Source organism: Mustela erminea, chromosome 12, assembly GCF_009829155.1.
Source record: "Mustela erminea isolate mMusErm1 chromosome 12, mMusErm1.Pri, whole genome shotgun sequence".
Classification (NCBI taxonomy): Eukaryota; Metazoa; Chordata; class Mammalia; order Carnivora; family Mustelidae; genus Mustela; species Mustela erminea.
In genome coordinates this window covers 73,770,822-73,788,511 of record NC_045625.1, presented here as the reverse complement: position 1 = coordinate 73,788,511, position 17,690 = coordinate 73,770,822, and the positions used below count along the sequence as shown (strand labels likewise).

At 43.8% G+C, this 17,690-nt stretch overlaps 1 protein-coding gene across 12 annotated transcripts in view; it reads left to right on the top strand.

Annotated features, from left to right (window-relative positions):
* The window catches only part of TLE4 (TLE family member 4, transcriptional corepressor), a 142,711-nt gene that overhangs the window by 103,397 nt on the left and 21,624 nt on the right, over window positions 1-17,690 (top strand). For all 12 annotated transcript variants that reach the window (XM_032306472.1, XM_032306466.1, XM_032306464.1 and 9 more), the window contains one exon: window positions 16,972-17,091. In XM_032306472.1, coding sequence (XP_032162363.1) covers window positions 16,972-17,091 — 120 coding nt within the window. The remainder of the gene's footprint in view (window positions 1-16,971; window positions 17,092-17,690) is intronic.

Sequence of the window (17,690 nt, the reverse complement as noted above, 5' to 3'; positions counted from 1 at the left end):
ACAGTGAACATCTCCGTACGATAAGCTACAAAACTGTTCTTTGTTAAATGCTCTTAAAATATTGCTCTTCGGTCAGGAGCCAAGTACAGGCACTGTACTTGGGCTGTGGGGACACAACGGTGAAAAGATAAATGTCTGCCCTCATGGAGCTCACAGTTCATTGGGAAGAGAAGCACTCACTCTAAAATTAAGAATTCTGATAAAATTGCCTCAGTGGTTTTTATGGAGCCTGCATTCTTGTTCCTTTTTTAGTCATTGTCTAGAATCCTAATCGACCTTTGGGATGCAGCCTCAGTTGATGGGACAAGGTGCCCGTGCTTGTCGTTTCCTTGGGAGTTAGTCTGGCCATAGAGATGCGTAGCGCCCACAGTCTTCAGCCTGCATCCTCCGTGGTCCTGTGTGGTGGCCCCACCGAGGCCACATTTTCTCTCATGTTGCCATCTTCCTTCAGAAATATAAAGTGGAGACTACACAGCTTCACAGCTTTTCCTTTTCTGGAGGTTTTCTTTTTTAATACACGTTTTAATGTTCTTTTCATCTTCTGTATTTATAGAATTTTAAGTTTTCATTTCCTACATGTTTCAGACTTCTCGGCCTAGGTAGAGTGTATTTGAACTCAGGTCTGTCAGATTAATGAAGCAAGTTCCTTGTTGTTCTCTTGACTCCTTTTGTGTCCTCTTTTACTGAGGGTGCCTCGTTGCTCTGTATTCAGGTTGGTTTCTTTTGACCGCACACAGGCATCATTTCCTGTGCCTCTTATTAAAATCAGAGGACCATCTTCCAAGTGTCTGCCCTGTTGGTTTGAGTTACTTCATCCTCGGGATTCAGGTTTCTTCCTATAGAAAGGGAGGCGGTTGAAGTAGACAGGTGCTTGTCAAACGTTTAGTGAGCATGAGAAGCACACGTGGGTTAACTGCAGATTCTGAATCAGACGGTGTGGGGCGGGGCCTGCGGCAGTGCCTTTCCAACAAGCTCTCAGAGGAGATCTGCATGCTGCTGGACAGTGAGTGGGCCGTCCTCAGGAGTAAGCAGGGGACTAGATTTCCCCGGTCCCAGGAGTAAGCAGGGGACTAGATTTCCCCGGTCCCTCCCAGATAAAGATGAGCACTTCCAGTCTTGTTCAGTAGAACCTGCTGATAGCCGTGAGCTTCCCATTGAGAAGGCCCACTCTGGGTTTGGCATTCCAGTGTTCTTACCAGCCCTGCTCGCTGCATCCCACCGGAAGGGGCAAGGTACACTCGGTGCCCTCCAGTAGTGCTTGAAAGGACCTGCCGTCTGCGCTTCACGTTTGATAGCTTGATCCATTTTCTTAGAATGAAGCTAAACCCACTTTCTAATGTATAATTAGCCTCAGCCTTCAGGTTACATAGTTCTTGGTGTGGCTGTTTGCCTTGGGTTTCCCCATTCCTTCATCTTATAGTAATGATAGATTTATAACTGTCCTCATAACTATGATTAAATGTCTCAATTCTTTTGCTTTATGTGGCGTTCTTGGCCACTTAATTACACTACATTAAATGGTATGTTGTTGCTGTCAGTGCACTTGGATTGCATTGTGGATAGCGTCTTTGGATATTTTGAAAAATGTTCCTATCATACAATTTGAGCTTGTAAACAGAAGTGCTGAGCATGCATAAATGCGCCTTAAGAAATTATTTCTTTATTACTGTTTAGTTGAACTGATGGTGACACTAAACATCAAGACTTTGATGTTGTATGCAGCATTCTTCCCCACTAATTAACTTCATTAGTGCAGTTAATTACTGGGGAAGAATACCGTATAAAACATCAAAGTCTTGATGTTTAATCACAGCTTAAAAAAGAAGTTTTATACTCTTCAATTGCCAAACACATTCCAATTAGCCAAAGGAAGGTCAAACATTTTGTTTTCCCTCTTCTGGTCTTCCAAGCTTTTCCTGCTCTTCTGGTTGACCATTGGTTACTTGAGCCTGAGTGTTAATCCTCTAGGCAAGTTGACAGTGGCATGTGGAGGGTGAAAGCTCTTCCCACAAGCTGTAAACCAGCGTATGTGAGAGACTCGCTTTCTGCAAAAGGTAGTGAAGATTTCTTGTAACGTGGTGATGGCAGGGGGAGATTACGCTCAAGGAGTAATGGGTATTTTTCTCATGTACTAATTTTATGATTAATTTAGAACCACTCCATTTTCCTATATGTTACCCTTTTGAGCCACCTAACATCTGATAGGCATATTTCTTTAATGAACTCAGACTTCAAAGTTGAAGAACAGGTATGGTTTAAGGGGATACATTGCAAGGATGGGGGGCCCACAGAGTTGATTGTGTGACTTCTTCCGTGAGACCAGTAGTCAGGCAACAAGAACAAGAATTCCTTCTCAGGTCATTTCCCTGTGGTGTGTATGTTAGATCAGTTTTTACTGTTTTTGGGGGTTTTTTTTGTGTGTGTTTTTTTAATCAAGTGGGGTTTGCAATAGCATAATGCAATTCAGATAAGCAATTATTGTAATTGACCTTGGCGATGAGTATCCTTGGCTTTTACCACAGTTTACTTAATACCTGAGGATGGCCAATTATCTCATAATACCCACTTTATTGAGATTATTGTTTTAATTATGGCACTCAGAATACATCACTTTGTCAGCATTGTGGAGTCTTGCATGGGAACACCACATTCAGGCGTTCAGAAATGTGTAAAGAGCGTGTATCTTCATCTTAAGACATGGTTGTGATTGAGTTTTTTCTCACTCTCAACTCTAAACTATGATTTTGAAATACGTTATTTCTTACCACTTAAATGTGGGTCCTCCTGGTGAGAACAGCCACAGGGAGATAAAGTCTGGGATGCTATCGCTCACGGCCTCTGAGCTAATTGTGCCCTCTGAAAGGGCTGGAGGTGACTTGGTTCTAACAGGTAGGTGGTTCAGGTTGATCAGGCATTCTAACTGACAGCAGTCCCAGCGGCTGCTGGTTATCTGAATACACCCTAGGTCAGAGGTTCTTAACTTTTAGAGTTACTTGGGGGCTTGTAAAATTGCTGGGGCCCCCTCCTCAGTCTGACTCCATTGCTCTAGGGCAGGGCACAGGTGGCATTTTGTTAGTTGTTGTTTAAAGCTCCACGGGGTGAGTCTGTTGTGAAGTCAGGGTGGAGAATCACTGCCCATTGAATTCCTCCCCACCAGTTTGTCTCATCTGTGACCCTGTCCCAGAGAATGGACACCTTTCGGTCCTTGCTGCTCTGTGTTTTACTCCTCTCCTCTTCCTGCCAGACTTAGCCTAGCCTTCCCCCTTGCCTGCCGTCCCTTCAGTCCAGTTGGGACCCTGGCAGCGCTTACTCCTCCTTCCCATGCCATGCCTAGCCTCCTGATCCCACAGCGGTCTCAGGGGCCAGCTCCTGCCCCTTCTGAAACGTCTCGCCTTGCTCTTCTCTCCACGTTTTCTGGTCACCACGGAGAGATGTCTTGCCTCCCTGCTTTCTACGTTTCCTTGAGTTGGGATGGACTTTATTCTTCGGCGCTTATCTCCAGTGCCTAGTAAACCACTTCATGGAAGTGTAATTCTGGCTGATGAGTTCAGTTGTGTGCGACACCCCCCCCCCCCCCACCGCCTTCTGTGATGAGCAGGGAGGATGCTGTTCACATGTGCCATGTGGTCCCATGACCACCCTAAGGTTAAGAGCTTTCTTGTGGGATACCTAGGAACGGACAGGAACCCTTTCTTTTTCTAGTAGAAACTGTCACAGTGAAGATCAATGAAGTGTTTACAAACTTGATTTCATTCTAATTATGTGCATACAAACATACATATATCCACACACATAGATTTGTACAAATATATACATATAAACACGTATATATATTTTATATATATATATATACATATGCACACACCCTGGAATATATGCATACTGACACACACCACACACGCATGATTGTATGGAGTAAGTACCAGGTTGCGTGTCTCCATCTTTCTGAAACCCGTGCTGTTCTCCCCTACTCCAGCACCCCCTCCAGTCCGAGCCACCGTTGTCTCCCTGGACCACTGCTTCCCTTCCACAGCTCTGGTAGCTGCAGGCCCAGCGGAGACCTGCTCACTGTATGAGTGCAAGCAGGAACACCAAAACTGGTGAAAGCTCAGCTTCGACGATCTGAATCAAAATTTTTAATTTTAGCATAGTGCAAGGTTTATATTATACACTTAGAGTTGCTTTTATTTTTAATTACTGAGAGGGGAGGGCAGGTGAAGTAGTCTATCTTAAGTACTTTTTTAAAAGTACTTTTTAAAGTCTTAACTCTGACTCTGGCCCCTGTCTAACATAGAACTTTCCGAAGATGATCTTAATGATGTTTAGAGCACGTGTCATCTCCTCATCCCTTCAGTGGCACTTAGTGTAACTGCTGAGCCCTGCACAGCCGGGCCCCCCCCTCGGCCCAACCCCCCCCCCCCCCCCCCCGTCCCACCTTACCCCCTCCCCCGCAACAGCAGGCCCCCAGCCCTCCTGGCCCTACAGTGTCACTGCAGACTTCCTTCCCCTTCAGGGTCCGCACAGGTGCTGTTCCCTCTGTCTCCAGCTTTCTTCTCCTGGCTGTCACAGTCGGCTCCAGCTTTCGCTCCCGCTGTCAGCCTGAATATCATTTCTTTGAAGAGGCCATCCCTGGCCACCCTGTCAGTAGGCTGAATTTCAGCATTCTGTTCGTGTCCTTTGTAACACATTGCCATTTGCACTTATTAATTTTTTATTAATACATTAACGAGAGCGTATTTTTATGCCCCCTTACTACTACAGCAAGTGCTCTCTGAGGGCAGGGTCTCCATCTGCCCTTTTTACCGTGTGCTGAGCCAGTGCCTTACAGCCCAGCGGAGTGCCTGGTCTTCAGGTCAGCAACTGATGGTATTCAGTTTTCTGCAAGGGAAACACATGCTGTGTCCCCACAACCCCATTAGTCCTCACACCGCACTAACTGGAGAGTCATTTGTCAAGCTCCAGTGAAGTTGGGGTTGCAGGTTTAGACTTCACTCTTACCCCAGCTCAGTGTCGTGTCAGAAGGTGTGCTTGACGGGAATTCTGCAAAGGAGGAAGAGCAGATCTTCTGAAGAGGGCGCTAAGCCAACAAGGCAGGTAGGTGCCCAAACTAGGGAATCTGCTGTCTGAAACATTTGAATCCACACACACTATGTAGTGGTCTTTGCCCGGAACCCCGAGGAACTGCCCATCACCCTCTCTCAAAGCAAAGCTTTTGAAAGGAGGAGACACTGTAGCAGCTCTCGGGGCATCTTCTTGCCTGGTTGGGTCTGGCAAGGCCTTGGACTTTGACTTCTCGGCTCGATTCCAGAAGTCTGCATGAAAGGAAGGGGGCAGTGTGCCTGCCACTTCGTGTAGCTGTCTCATTTAATTTTCATGATGATCTCCTAGGACAGAGATCTTTATTTTACAGGTATGAACACTGAGGCTTCAGGGGCTAACTTGCCAGAATCACACGGCTGATAAGTGCTGGCCGGAGATTTGAAACCAGAGCGCACTCGCTCTAGCGCTTGTGACGGATCATTTCCACGCCCTTCCGTCCAGACGCCACAGTGCCTTAAAACCGGGGCCTCTCTCACATTGTGTCCCCGGCGTCTAACACCCTGCCAGTACGGAGTGACGCTCCGCTCAAGCTGTAGGAGTTTCCTGGTGTCACTGCACGAGACTGCTTGCGAAGTCTTTTGTTGTTCTTTAGAAAGAGGAGTATAGCCTCATTTTTTCATCCACCAGCTAGTATTGAAAGCACTTATACAAAATCATCCTCTGTCCCTCCAGTGTGGCTGGCTCTTGCAGGGCTGCTAATGCCCTCTCTGACCCACTCTCTGTTCCCAGAGGAAGGCCTTGCCTGTGCGCTTTAGCTGACTTTTAGTGGCTCAGGGTCTGTGACGTGCCATTTGGTGAATCCAGTGCTGGATGCCTTGATGCATATACAAAGCTGTAGGACCTTTTGCATCTAATTCCTATGCCCTGGTCGCTTCCAAACAAAAAAGATTAGCAAGAGGCTGGACCATTGGCTGTGTTAGCGGAGGGCTATCCTGCGACAGGATGCAGATGTGCATGTGTGCGTGCGCGCGTGCGTGCAGATGTGGGGAGAGAGGGTTATACCTGCACTTGGAGTTACTTTTGTCTTCATCCCTTCAGTCAGCGAGCATTTACTGGACTGTCCATACATTATGAAGTGCAGGATTCCCTCAAGCCGTGATTAGTAGTAAATAGCAAAAGCATACCACCGGGCTAGTGCTCTTGCTTTTTAACAAAAGAGTGATTGATCAGGTAGTATTCCCTCCTTTCTCACTGTGGTGAGTGAGAGGATTTTCTTCCAGCCCATTTTCAGCATGCTGCTATTACCGCCCCATTTAGCTCGGTGCCAAATTGCAGTCGGCTCCGTTCACTTCTGTTTACCCGAGCAGCGCCGCAGTGATTAAATGTCACTGGGGACACCGAGTATACAAAAGTAATTAACCTAAAAGGATGTGTTAGAATAAGGGTCAGCAACCTCTTTAGCCCACCGTGCCCCCAGCAAGACTAAGTATTGACAGAGGTGTCGCCGGCAGGGCAGGGGCCAGGTGAGGGGTGGGAGGGAAGGAAAAAGGAAAGGTCAGAGAAGCCGGAGCAACAGACCAGCACTCCCGGTTGTTCGGGGTGGCAAGTAGACAGCTCTGAGACGTGCCCTGTAGTTCCCTTATAATTTCGCTCTTTGACCTATGATCGAATGGTGGTTGGTGTCGGGGGTGATATTAGACCATGAACTGACTTCACTTCAGCATCTCAGCCCTGATTAGGGCTGTTTCCTGGTTAGACCAGACTAAGCTTGCTTGGCACACACTTGGTGAATCAACCTGTTCTTCCAGTGTTTTCAGTATTTTGTCAACCCTGCATCTTTACACCTACTTGTCAGATGAAAACTGCTGCTTAGAATCATTTCTTCGGAAGGATTTAAAATTGCCTCTCTAGGTATCTGTGTCTGGTTTGTTTTCATCCCTCAGTATACTGAAGTCACTTGTGAAACTGATATTAATGCTTTATATACTAAAATTTACATAAAACTCTAGATAGTCCTAAGTGACGTATCAGCCATTTTAAAGCTCTTTAAAAAAAAAAAAAAAAAAAACCAAGTATTATCTCTGTCTGCTCTATATTTGGCTTTTTCTTTCATTACCTGTGTGTGGTGACTTACTCTCCAGGAAAAAAAAAGTGAGTAGTGAGGGATTTTTTTTTTTTTTTTTTCCTTTTACCACATACCTCCTTGGGAGATAAACATTCTAGGAGATCCCCAGGGATCACTATTCTCTAAATGAGCAGCCACAGAAAAACTGCTGATGCCTGCATTCTTCATGTGGTCGGTCTGTCAGGCAGGATTCATTTAAATCCTGCCTTTTTGGTGGTCAGACCTGAGTAAGATTTGTTTCTCCCCGGTCACAGACAGGTGATGAGTACATGATGAAAGACAAAAGAGAGCCAGTTGAAAAATGTCTCCCTTATGTGGAAGATTTATCTCTCTTAAAATAAGAAAAATTGGTGGCCTTGATACGTTTATGCAACAACAAATATTTCTTGTGTGTCCACTCAGAGGTCAGATTGTGGTGCTGACCTTGGAGGGGGGTGGCTGTGCCCTTGCTGATGGGGAACAAACAGGGAAAAGGTACCACCTTTGACTCTCTCTTCCACCTGGCATCTCTTCAGCCTTTGTTCAGTTTTAATTTGTGCACCACTTCCTCTCAGTGTCTTTTCAGCGTAGCCCTAAAAATTGTCTTGTCACTGTATCACTTTCAAAAATTACCACTTTCGACTTTTGAAGGGTGCCTCCTTTCTTTGGTGTGCCTGCACACACCTGCACTCGCACTCGCACCCCCCCCCCCCCCCGCCCCACGCAGCTGTTCTTCCGACTACGGCAGTCATTAATACTGAGTGCTGAGAATACAAAGAAATAAGGCACAGTAGCTTATGCCCTTCCGGAATGCACAACCTCTACTCTCAACACAATGAAAATAATATGGGAGCAAGTAAGACATATGCAAGAGTGTTGTTGCCTGAGCAGATCAAGTTTTGTAGTCACTCCTTTGTTCAGCAGCCATTAACTGAGACACCAAACCAAGTGGATGGTCTCTGCCTTTGTGGGACTTCTAGTCAAGTAGAGGAGATAAGAAGATAATCAAAATGATGGGTGTGATACAAATGCTAGGAAGGAAGTAAGTAAGGGGTTATGATAGAGATTTCTAGCAGAGAGCTCCTTGGGTAATGCCACCGACAAGACCTTTCTGAGTAAGTGGCATTTAAGCTGAGACATAGGTGAAAAATGCTAACCACTCAGAGGTTGGGGAAGAGTTCTTGGCAGAAGCCCACACTGAGGGATGAAAGACAGTGGGGTGTCCAGCATCCGACAAAGAGAAGATGCTTGTGTGAAGGGGCATGATACCTATTGTGCCTTTAGGATTGTTGAGGCCTGTGGCATCCAATATAGTAGCCACAAGCCACATGTGGCTGTTAAGCCCTGGAAACGTGGCCAGGCCAAATCGAGATGTGCAGCAAATGCGAAATACAGGCCAGACTTCAAAGACCTAGTACTAAAAAAAAAAAAAAAAAAAAAAAGTAAAATGTGTCACTAATAATTTTGATATTGATTATATGTTGATGTGGTATTTTTAGGTACAGAGGTTTAAATAAATAAATACATGACTAAAATTAACTTTACTGTTTCTTTTCAATTTTTAAAAATTTGGCTACTAGAAAAATTTAAATATATCCGTGGCTCCTGTTATATTTGTCAGTTTTGTTCTAGAGCACAAACTTTAGTGTTTTAATGAAGGACCTTAGGACCAAATTGTCCAACTGTTTTTTGCCATATTGAGATGGTATGAAGAAGACCTGAAGTTTCTTATTAGCCATCTGAAAACCGTTTGGCAGCCTCCCTTTAAGTTGATATACTATTGTTGCCTATCTTTGTTCTTGCTGAATTACCCTCGATATTGTAGAGTATATTTGCATACATAATACATAAGAATATATATGAGGCTCTTGGAGTTAACACTCTCTGGAAGAAAAAAATGTTTAGCCTTTCAGATAGATTAAAACAGTTTACTGGAAAAAATAGCAACATGAAAAGACTTTCTTTTCCAATAAATTTTAATAGTTACTAAAATGAGGATTCTGGTCCATTAAGATAGAGCTTGCCAAGTCTTCAAGCTGAGTCACTTATTTTCTCTGAGCAGCTACTCTACTCCAGTTTCTTTCAAAGCAGCTGTTAGAAATATGTTGATATTTCAATTCAGGAACAGAACACAGTGCAACTACAGGTCTAAAGTCAATTCCCCTTCCCAGAAAATTAAGGAAGGAAATTTTTGCCAGCCCTCCCCCCCTTTTTGTTTTAGTTCAGTTAACCTCAGGTACCAGGTCATACTTGTCAGTGAGACATAGTAACATTGATTATAAGGTGGTAGGTGAAGAATGATCTAGGATAAATTTTATGGGTGCTATACAAAAAAAAAAAATTTTTTTTTTAAATCCCAGAAAGAAATGACAGGTGCACGTGTCTATACTTTACAAAGTACGTACAAGATTTATAAAGTATCTATTAATGAGGGAAAGGAATTCTTGGTGGAGAGCAAATGCATGTAGGAACATTAGGTCTTGTGAACTTTAAGGAGGTCCATTGGATTCAAGGGCATGCAGTGGCTTTGGGGTGATTAGCTGGGTTAAAAGATGGGACTTTGACGTACCATCTGTGGGCTCACTTCTCCATCAGTGGTGAGGGGATGTACTTGTCCCTTCTCATTCTCCCAGTTGCTTGTTCGTGTGACCAAGCAGTTCAGACCAAGAGCAGACAGTGGCTGTCAACAGAGGGAAACTAAGGTGCCTACACAAGGATCAAACCTGTATTTTTGGTGTCAAAGCATCATGTTCCAGCAGCTCAGCTCGCCAGCTCAAGTAACCGTATTTAATGAAATTTCTGGGGTAGAGCCAACAGCTTTATTCCAGGAAGAGGAAATAACAGTCAAGAAACCCCAGGAGGACATTAAGATAATGTTCTAATTTAAAATCAATTTTATTGATACCTTATAAATTATTATAGCATTTTCTCCTGACCAAGTAATACATAATGCTGAGGCCATGGAAACAAAACATGAATGACTGACTATTGAAGTACTGTATAGTTTACTGCATGAAGCACAAAATATGTAGGACTTCTGTACTCCAGTATATTTAACTCATTGAGCCTTCCGGACAGCAAGGTGTAGATTTCATTCATCTTTTCTATTTCTGTACTTTAGTGGGTATTCAGTAGATACTTGTTGAAGGAGCCCCTAAGTAGACTGAGACCGTGTAGGGGTCTCACATTCGCATAGGAATTGGAGCTCTCCATGATGCTAGCTACTGCGTTCCCAACATGCGTGCTCTATCTCGGGGGCAACGTTCTAAGCAGATAGCCTCATTTTGCCCATTGGGGAACTGGAAGCTTAAGAGAGGTTCTTTAACTTGTCCAAGGTCACACAGCTGGTGGTACAACCTAGTCTGGAACCCAGGGCTGTCTGACCTTGTACCCATACCATAACCACTGTGGATACTGCCTCTCTTCTTAATCATTCCTCTCTCAGCTCTTGTTTTGATTATCAGCCAGAGAAATTTATTTTGCCCCAAGTGTCTCTTACCAGGAAAGAAGCAGAAAGACAAAGACAACAAGAGAACGTTTTAAAGCGCGTGTTGTTCATGACATGTTGTAGAAGGTGAAACATTTATTAAGAACAGATTCATTATTTTATATGGAGATTATATTTTAACAAGGGCAGGTCTTCAGAAAGTCCCGGTCATTTTTGAAGGTGAATTTTGATTTATGTTAATTTGGAAGAAGCAAGTTCTTTGAGGGTTATATACAGATTGTGTTTTTAATGACTTCCTTAATCAAGCAGGTTATTTTTAAAAAGTCTTACTGTCATGAGCAGTAAACTGACACCAGTGACTAGCTTAGAGCCCTACCATATTCAGGTTTTTCACCACGAGCATGCTATAAATTTTAAGTTAATTTACATAAATTTGCATGTGTTATGAGTCAGTATGTAAGATGTATGTATTTCAGCCAAATGATTTTTATTTTCTAATTTTTCCCAACTGAGGATTATTTTCTCTATCTCTGCTGGTTATTTTTTTAATAGGTGGGATAGTAAATATTAAAATGTTTTATTAGTTAATAAATAACTAAATGAATAGAAATGAAAACATTCAGTGTAACACTATATAATAAAACCTCAATCAGAAATGCACTGGGCGGAGGCGGTTGGCGGGGGCTGGGGGGGCGCTCCTGGGTGGCTCAGTGGATTAAAGGCTCTGCCTTCAGCTCAGGTCATAATCCAGGGGTCCTGGGATCAAGCCCTGCATTGGGCTCTCTGCTCAGCAGGGAGCCTGCCTCCCCCCTCTCTCTGCCTTCCTCTCTGCCTACTTGTGATCTCTCTCTGTCAAATAAATAAAATCTTAAAAAAAAAAAGTGCACTGGGGTATTGTGCTATGTTTGTTTGGTATATATAGGTTTATTGAGGATATTACTTTTATTTTGGAACTTGCTGAAAGTATTTTGTAACTCTGAAATGCTTTGAGGACTAGTAAACAAATTGACCCAGCGTGACTCAAGTTTGTCGGGCTCCTACTGAAGGCCCTTCTGCTTGGCAAGGAGAGTGGGCTGAGTCCCCCTGATCTCAGGCTGATTTCAGGCATTATATTGGCCTTTCTGAATTTGAGAGTGTCAGCCATATTCATTTCTGCTTTAGTCCTATGTTTTGTTGCTGTTGTTGTTGTTCAGAGGAAATGATGCTTGAGGACTTTAGTTATGGCATCAGTCAAGGGTCAACAGGCCTCTTGAGCCTGTCTTCTCTGTCCTGCTCTCCCCCGCTGGCATTACCCAGCTCCCTCTGAATTGTCCCTGACCCAAACTAATTCCTGTACTGAATGAACTGCAGTTTGACTAGCAGTATTAATTTATCTTCTAAACTGGGCTGGTTTTGAGTAAAGTAGGCCTGGACAGCAGTTGTAAGGGGAGGGCAAAACCCTGGCCAGATTTTCGTGGTACCTCTTGCCCTGTCATCATGCCCTTGATCTGTTTGAAAATGGATTTACCCTTTGGTGCCAAGTAGATGGGGTGTTGGGAGGCTGTAGCTGATGAACAGACACAACATAACAAGTGAGTTTTAGAGTTTCTGGTCATAGTTGTCCAACCATTCCTTCTGGTTGGAATCTTGCAAGTGGGCGGGGACATATGAACTTATGTGAATGGCGAGCCGAATTAGCTTGATGTGCATTTGAAATCGAATTAGAAAGTCCGATGTGGAGGCGGTATTTATAGTCCTGCCTGCTGTATTGAACCAAAACCTTATTGTGTTGAAAGGAGATGTGTTTTGGTTAATAGCAGCCTATTGAAGCCCTATCATTATGGACCATCTGTGTATCTGTGCTGAGGGGCAGGGCTACACAGATGCCGAGAATAGTCCTTATGTGAGGCTTAAAATAGAAGAGCCACACTAGCTCTGTAGTAAGTGGCGTGTGGCGCAGCCCCAGTGCGGAGTTGCTGTTGCGGCGGGGCTCGGTTATCCGTCCGGGACTGTGCCTTGTACTACTCTATGGAGGTTCTTTCAACTGGTCCTCAAAGCAGCTCCGGGAGGGAGTGGGTGGAGTATTCTTGTCTCAGACTACAGAGACTGAGACTGAGCAGTATCCCCAAGGCTACACAGCTATTAAGTAGAAAACTCGAGACTCAAATCCAGACAGGCAGTCTGACTCCAGACAGATGCTGTTGCCTGCTAGTAAAAATCTGTGCTACCTGTTATTAAAACTAGCTAATTGTAACAACACTACCTCTTGTTTTCTTTTGGGGGGAGGGTGTGTACTTTATAGAACTCTCTGTCATACATGGTCATCTTTGATCTTGGGGTGGCAGAAGAGGAAAGGTGAAAGGGCGGGGCTATCCATTTCAGCTGCTGGAGGTGTCCATTTTCTGTCTGACTTGGTCAGTAACCTTTTGTAAAATCTTAGTTGGGTTTCAAACTAGGACCTAGAATTTTCTCATTTGGAGATGAAATGTGATTTATAATTTTAGGAGTAACTCTGTTAAAGCTTATCTTTTGCTTTCAAAGCAACTGGGATTTCCGTCTAAGACGACTTAACAAGTTTTTAGTATTTTCCTCTCATTTGTCCTTGTTTGCCCCCTTTCTTTCCTTTCATTAAACTTCTTTTTACTATCCCAGTAGTAAAAGTGTTTCATTTTTAAAAATGCAGAGCTCTGTAGTAAGCATTCAGATGTAAGGTCTTTGGCCTTGTCTTGATTGGCCTCTGCGTCTGACTGTTAATGGCCCTCCATTCTTAACACATTCGCGGATATAGTCACCTGATCCAACTGTAATGAGAAAATGTTTCTAAGTCTGTAGATTGATCCAGAGTCATGATGCAACTCCAACTACATTTCCTGTGTAGTGAGCTAAGGAAATACCTAACCTAGGTAAACTTTTAAAATAATGATAGAGAAATAAAAGTATTTTCTAGTAAAACCAGACTTTGTCTTTAAAAGTATTTACTTAATTCTTCCTCTTCACATGCTCAGCAAAAATCCAAGTGGCCTTCCAGTGGCAGAATGGTGGACTTGTAAGATTCATGACGAGAGCCTGTGCCAAGTCCAATTTGATTCCAGAGCAATTATGTTATTAGAACATTGCTGATTGCCCCAGTGCCCATTGTGTAGCTTAACCTTTAAATGCTAGTGATAATTAACTACTTTATCATTCTACCAGGAAACTCCAACATATGACTCTGTTCTTTGGTAAAATTTCACAAATAAAATACTGCCCACAGAGCCAGAAACAACCAGTTAAGGAAAAGTAAAGCTGTTTGTACATATATGTCAATAAATAGGCATAAAGATCTAACTAAATAAGTATTACCATTTAGTGTTAATTTTTCTGAAAGTATCTTATAATTGTTTAAAAATCAGTTTTTCCTTTTGGACAAATTGGAAATAACTTTCAGTAGAGTATCTCAGAATCAACGGCGCAGGTTGTTGTTAATCACACAAACACACAGTTCTTTTCTTCTTTTTGTAAAATAGCCAATGAGTAGGATGAAGTCACATGGAAATAGGTAGAGGAGTGGAGGGGAAGAAGAGACATGACTGTGCAGCTAATCCCCGGGGGTGGCACTACTCCGATCTTACTGTAGTGGATGGTTTCTTGTGTAACTGTTCAGCCGAGTGGTCTTCTGAAAGGGAATTATATGAATTTTAGGTTAAGATTGAGGAGTGCAAAAGGAATGTTTGCTCATTTATGTTCAGAAACATTTCTGGGCAGTTCTCTGATGCTCACTGGGCCAGGCCCCACCCCCCTTCCCCCCACCCCGAGTAACACACAGCCTGTAGTGGGAAGTGGCCTTGTAAACAAATAGCCACATATTGATTGCCAGTGCTCTACTCACGGGGTGAACAAAGTGTTAAGGGAACAAAGAAGAATTGAGTGATTAATTCTGCCTGACAGCATCTGAGCAAGCTTTAAAAGGTGACATTAGAGCTGGTCCTTAAGAATAAGGATTTCAACAAAAAGATACTGAGGGGAAATGGGCATTCTCATAAGCCAGGGAAAAAAGGCTACAGATACAATGAAAATGCACAGAGCACTGGAAAACAACAGGCTCATAGTGCTGAGCTCTAAGGCCAGGGCCCTGGTTAGGGCGTGGAGAGAAGGGCTTTGGAAATGGCCACACACAGAAATGTGTGGACTTTTCCTCCCCTATCGACAGTGGGAAAACGATTTTATTGTTGTTGTTTTTAAGGAATTGTGAGAAGTGGTCGAATGTCTCTTTGGGAAACATGAACCCTGGAAATGTGGAGGATAGATTGGAGTGGAGGCAGACTAGATAATGGGGTTCTGACCTCAAATGTTGTAGGTCGCGGGCTAACGGATGATGTTTGCAAGCATGATTTTGATGAAATAATGGTCACAAAAATCTGACCATGGCATAAAAGCAAAGCAGATGCATTGAACCAAGTCTTATGGTGTGGGAATGAGGATTGGAACTCAGCAGAGAAACAAGAAGAAGCTGTCTGATTTAAAGAATTGTTTGGCTTCTAATGTTTTGCTTTGGTCTTTGGCCTTACTTAATGATGTCTGCCATCTTTTCTGCTATTAAGCTTAAGGGTGAATGAGTAGGGATGGTTTCAGGATTTGGTGCCTCCGATATAGAAAATTCATTGAGGACTCTGATAGAGAATGGTGCAGGAAGGAAGGGTTTAGAGGTACCCAGCCCTATCATTGGGAACCCACTCGTTCTTCCCATCTTCTCCTGACACCAAACCCCTACCTCCTTCTAGCTTTGGGAGCTAGTAGTGGAGCTGCCGTCTCCACAACTGACCACTAGGGGGTGATGTCTTGGTAGAGAAACTGACCCAGGCATTGGCTGGTGGGGAAGAGGGGGAGGTTCATTGATTTTCCTCTGATAGGCTTCAAAAGTTTAGCCACAAAAGAAAATGGGGCATTAAGGTTCAATGGAAGTGAAATGGGTTATAGAACCAAAAGTTCTGGATATCGCACTGCCTCCCATAGTTAATTTAAAAGCCCTTATAAATGTTATGTATCTTCATAAATGTTAATTATTACCATCAGCCTTAAGATTAAAGAAAAAAAAATGAACAAGGGGTTAGTGTTATGTGAGAAGAATGAAGTTATCAATGAGGAAGAGCTTTATGGAACAGTTTCCTGAATTGTTTCAGATGCAAAGCAGAGGTAGTCTGGTGGTGATTCTTTGTTCTTCCTAGAACTTGTTTTCTCATCTCCAGGTGTTCTTTCCACTGCCCAGCCTGGGTTAATTTAGCACTAAGAGCTGGGCGCTGGTGCCCTGCTGAGGGGCTTAGTTTTTCTGGCCTTTTCGACCCGCCCTCCACAGGTCAGCCCTGCTTGTCTCTCACACCTCACCTGTGTGGTCTGTCCTGAACTGAGTCACTACCCAGTTCATAAGGTTGCTTCCAGTTTTCGTTGATGCTGTTCTCACTTCCTCATAAATGATGTTAAGCCTCATACTGTCTGCATGTGCCCAGTAGTAATCACCATGGCCTGAATGCCAGACAGACTCACTCTCTGTGCTTCAGTGTTTATTTTTGGCGTGTAGGCCTCCTCCAGTTGGGAGCTCTTTGGAAGAGCAGAAATGACAGACACTGCTCGCTCCCGATTGTGATCCCACAAGGGAGGGACTGTCTTTCCCAATTACCTGGTCCTAATTGGGGATTCCAGGGTTTCCAGGGATATAAAGGAGCAGGTTCATGAAAACTATAGGAGTCAAAAAGGAATAAAGTGAATTTTTGCAGGTGTTTTGTTTTTGTTATGATTATTTGCCACTCAGTCTTCCATGCCCTTAAAACAAGGGACTTAACAAAATTCCGTAAGTAGAACCTTTGTGTCACAGGATCACCATTATTTGGTTGCTTAAATTCCCAAAGAGTACCTGTCTTCCTTTTTTTTTTTTTTGAAGAATTACTAGTTTTTCTCGAGATACATAGCATACTCTGTCTCTGGACAGGCTTCAGTTACTGGCTTCCCATCAGCCAGCAGACTTGGGGCTGGAGCCGGCTGGGGCCTGACTCTTCCTTCCATTTTCTTTTCTATCTGCTTCCTTCCTCACCTCTCTGAAGCTGCTGCGCCCGTGTAATCTCTGTATCCTTGGAACCAGATCCATTCTGTCTTCTGAATTTGCTGCTCCTTGCCTCCCTCCCTGGGCCTGTCTCCATTTCTTCTTTCCTGTTTGTTGCTTTTTCCCCGCATTCCCTCTTCCCTGTTTTTTTCTTGGTTTTCTGTCTCCACCTATGTTGCCCTCTTCCTTTTACCCCCTCCCTTCTCTCCTGTCTCCTCCTAACAGTTTTGCAGGTGCACATTAACAAACAAAAACGACAGTGCGCCTGGAAAACTCACTCTTCAGTGAATGGTCATTTCTCAACCCGGCTTTCTTTCCTAATTCCAGAGCTCTTCGGTATCCCCGTCTGCCAGTTTCCGAGGTGCCGAGAAGCACAGAAACTCCACAGACTACTCCTCTGATAGCAAAAAGCAGAAAACTGAAGAAAAGGAAATTGCAGCTCGCTATGTAGGTTCCTCTGCCTTTGCTTTGGGGGATGTCAGTTTACTCCAGCAGTCGTTTTACCCTTTGACTATTACCAACCAAAATGAGAACATAGGAGGAAAAAAACATCTACTCGGAGAAAAAAAAAATAGTGCTTGTCTTTATAGCTACGTCTCAGTTGGCTCGCACAAGTCCTGTGTGTGTGCAGGTCTGCGCACGTGTGGATGTGAGTCGGAACAGAGTGCTTTTTCTGGCAGCTACTAGAAGATGTCGTGGGTGTCCTATAATACCATTCCTAGAGACGTATTTGCTTCCCTCTGTGTATTTCAAGGTGGTTGAACTTTCTGTGGTCAACTGGAAATGTTAAGGAAAAACGTAAAATCATAGAAACCCCGTTAAAAGTGTAAAATGAATTCATGCTGAGGAATAAAGCGAGTTTTGTGGAATATAACTTGCAGAAACATCCAGATGTGTCGCTAACATGGGTTGAAGCCCATATTCCTTCAGTGACTAAGCCTTCGGGTCACTTAGTGTGAAGGGAGCAAGCTGGATGGCACCGGGCTGGCTGCAGGCAAGCCCCTGCTCCCCCTTGCTGTGGTGAGGCCCTGCAGGACTGCGAGGCC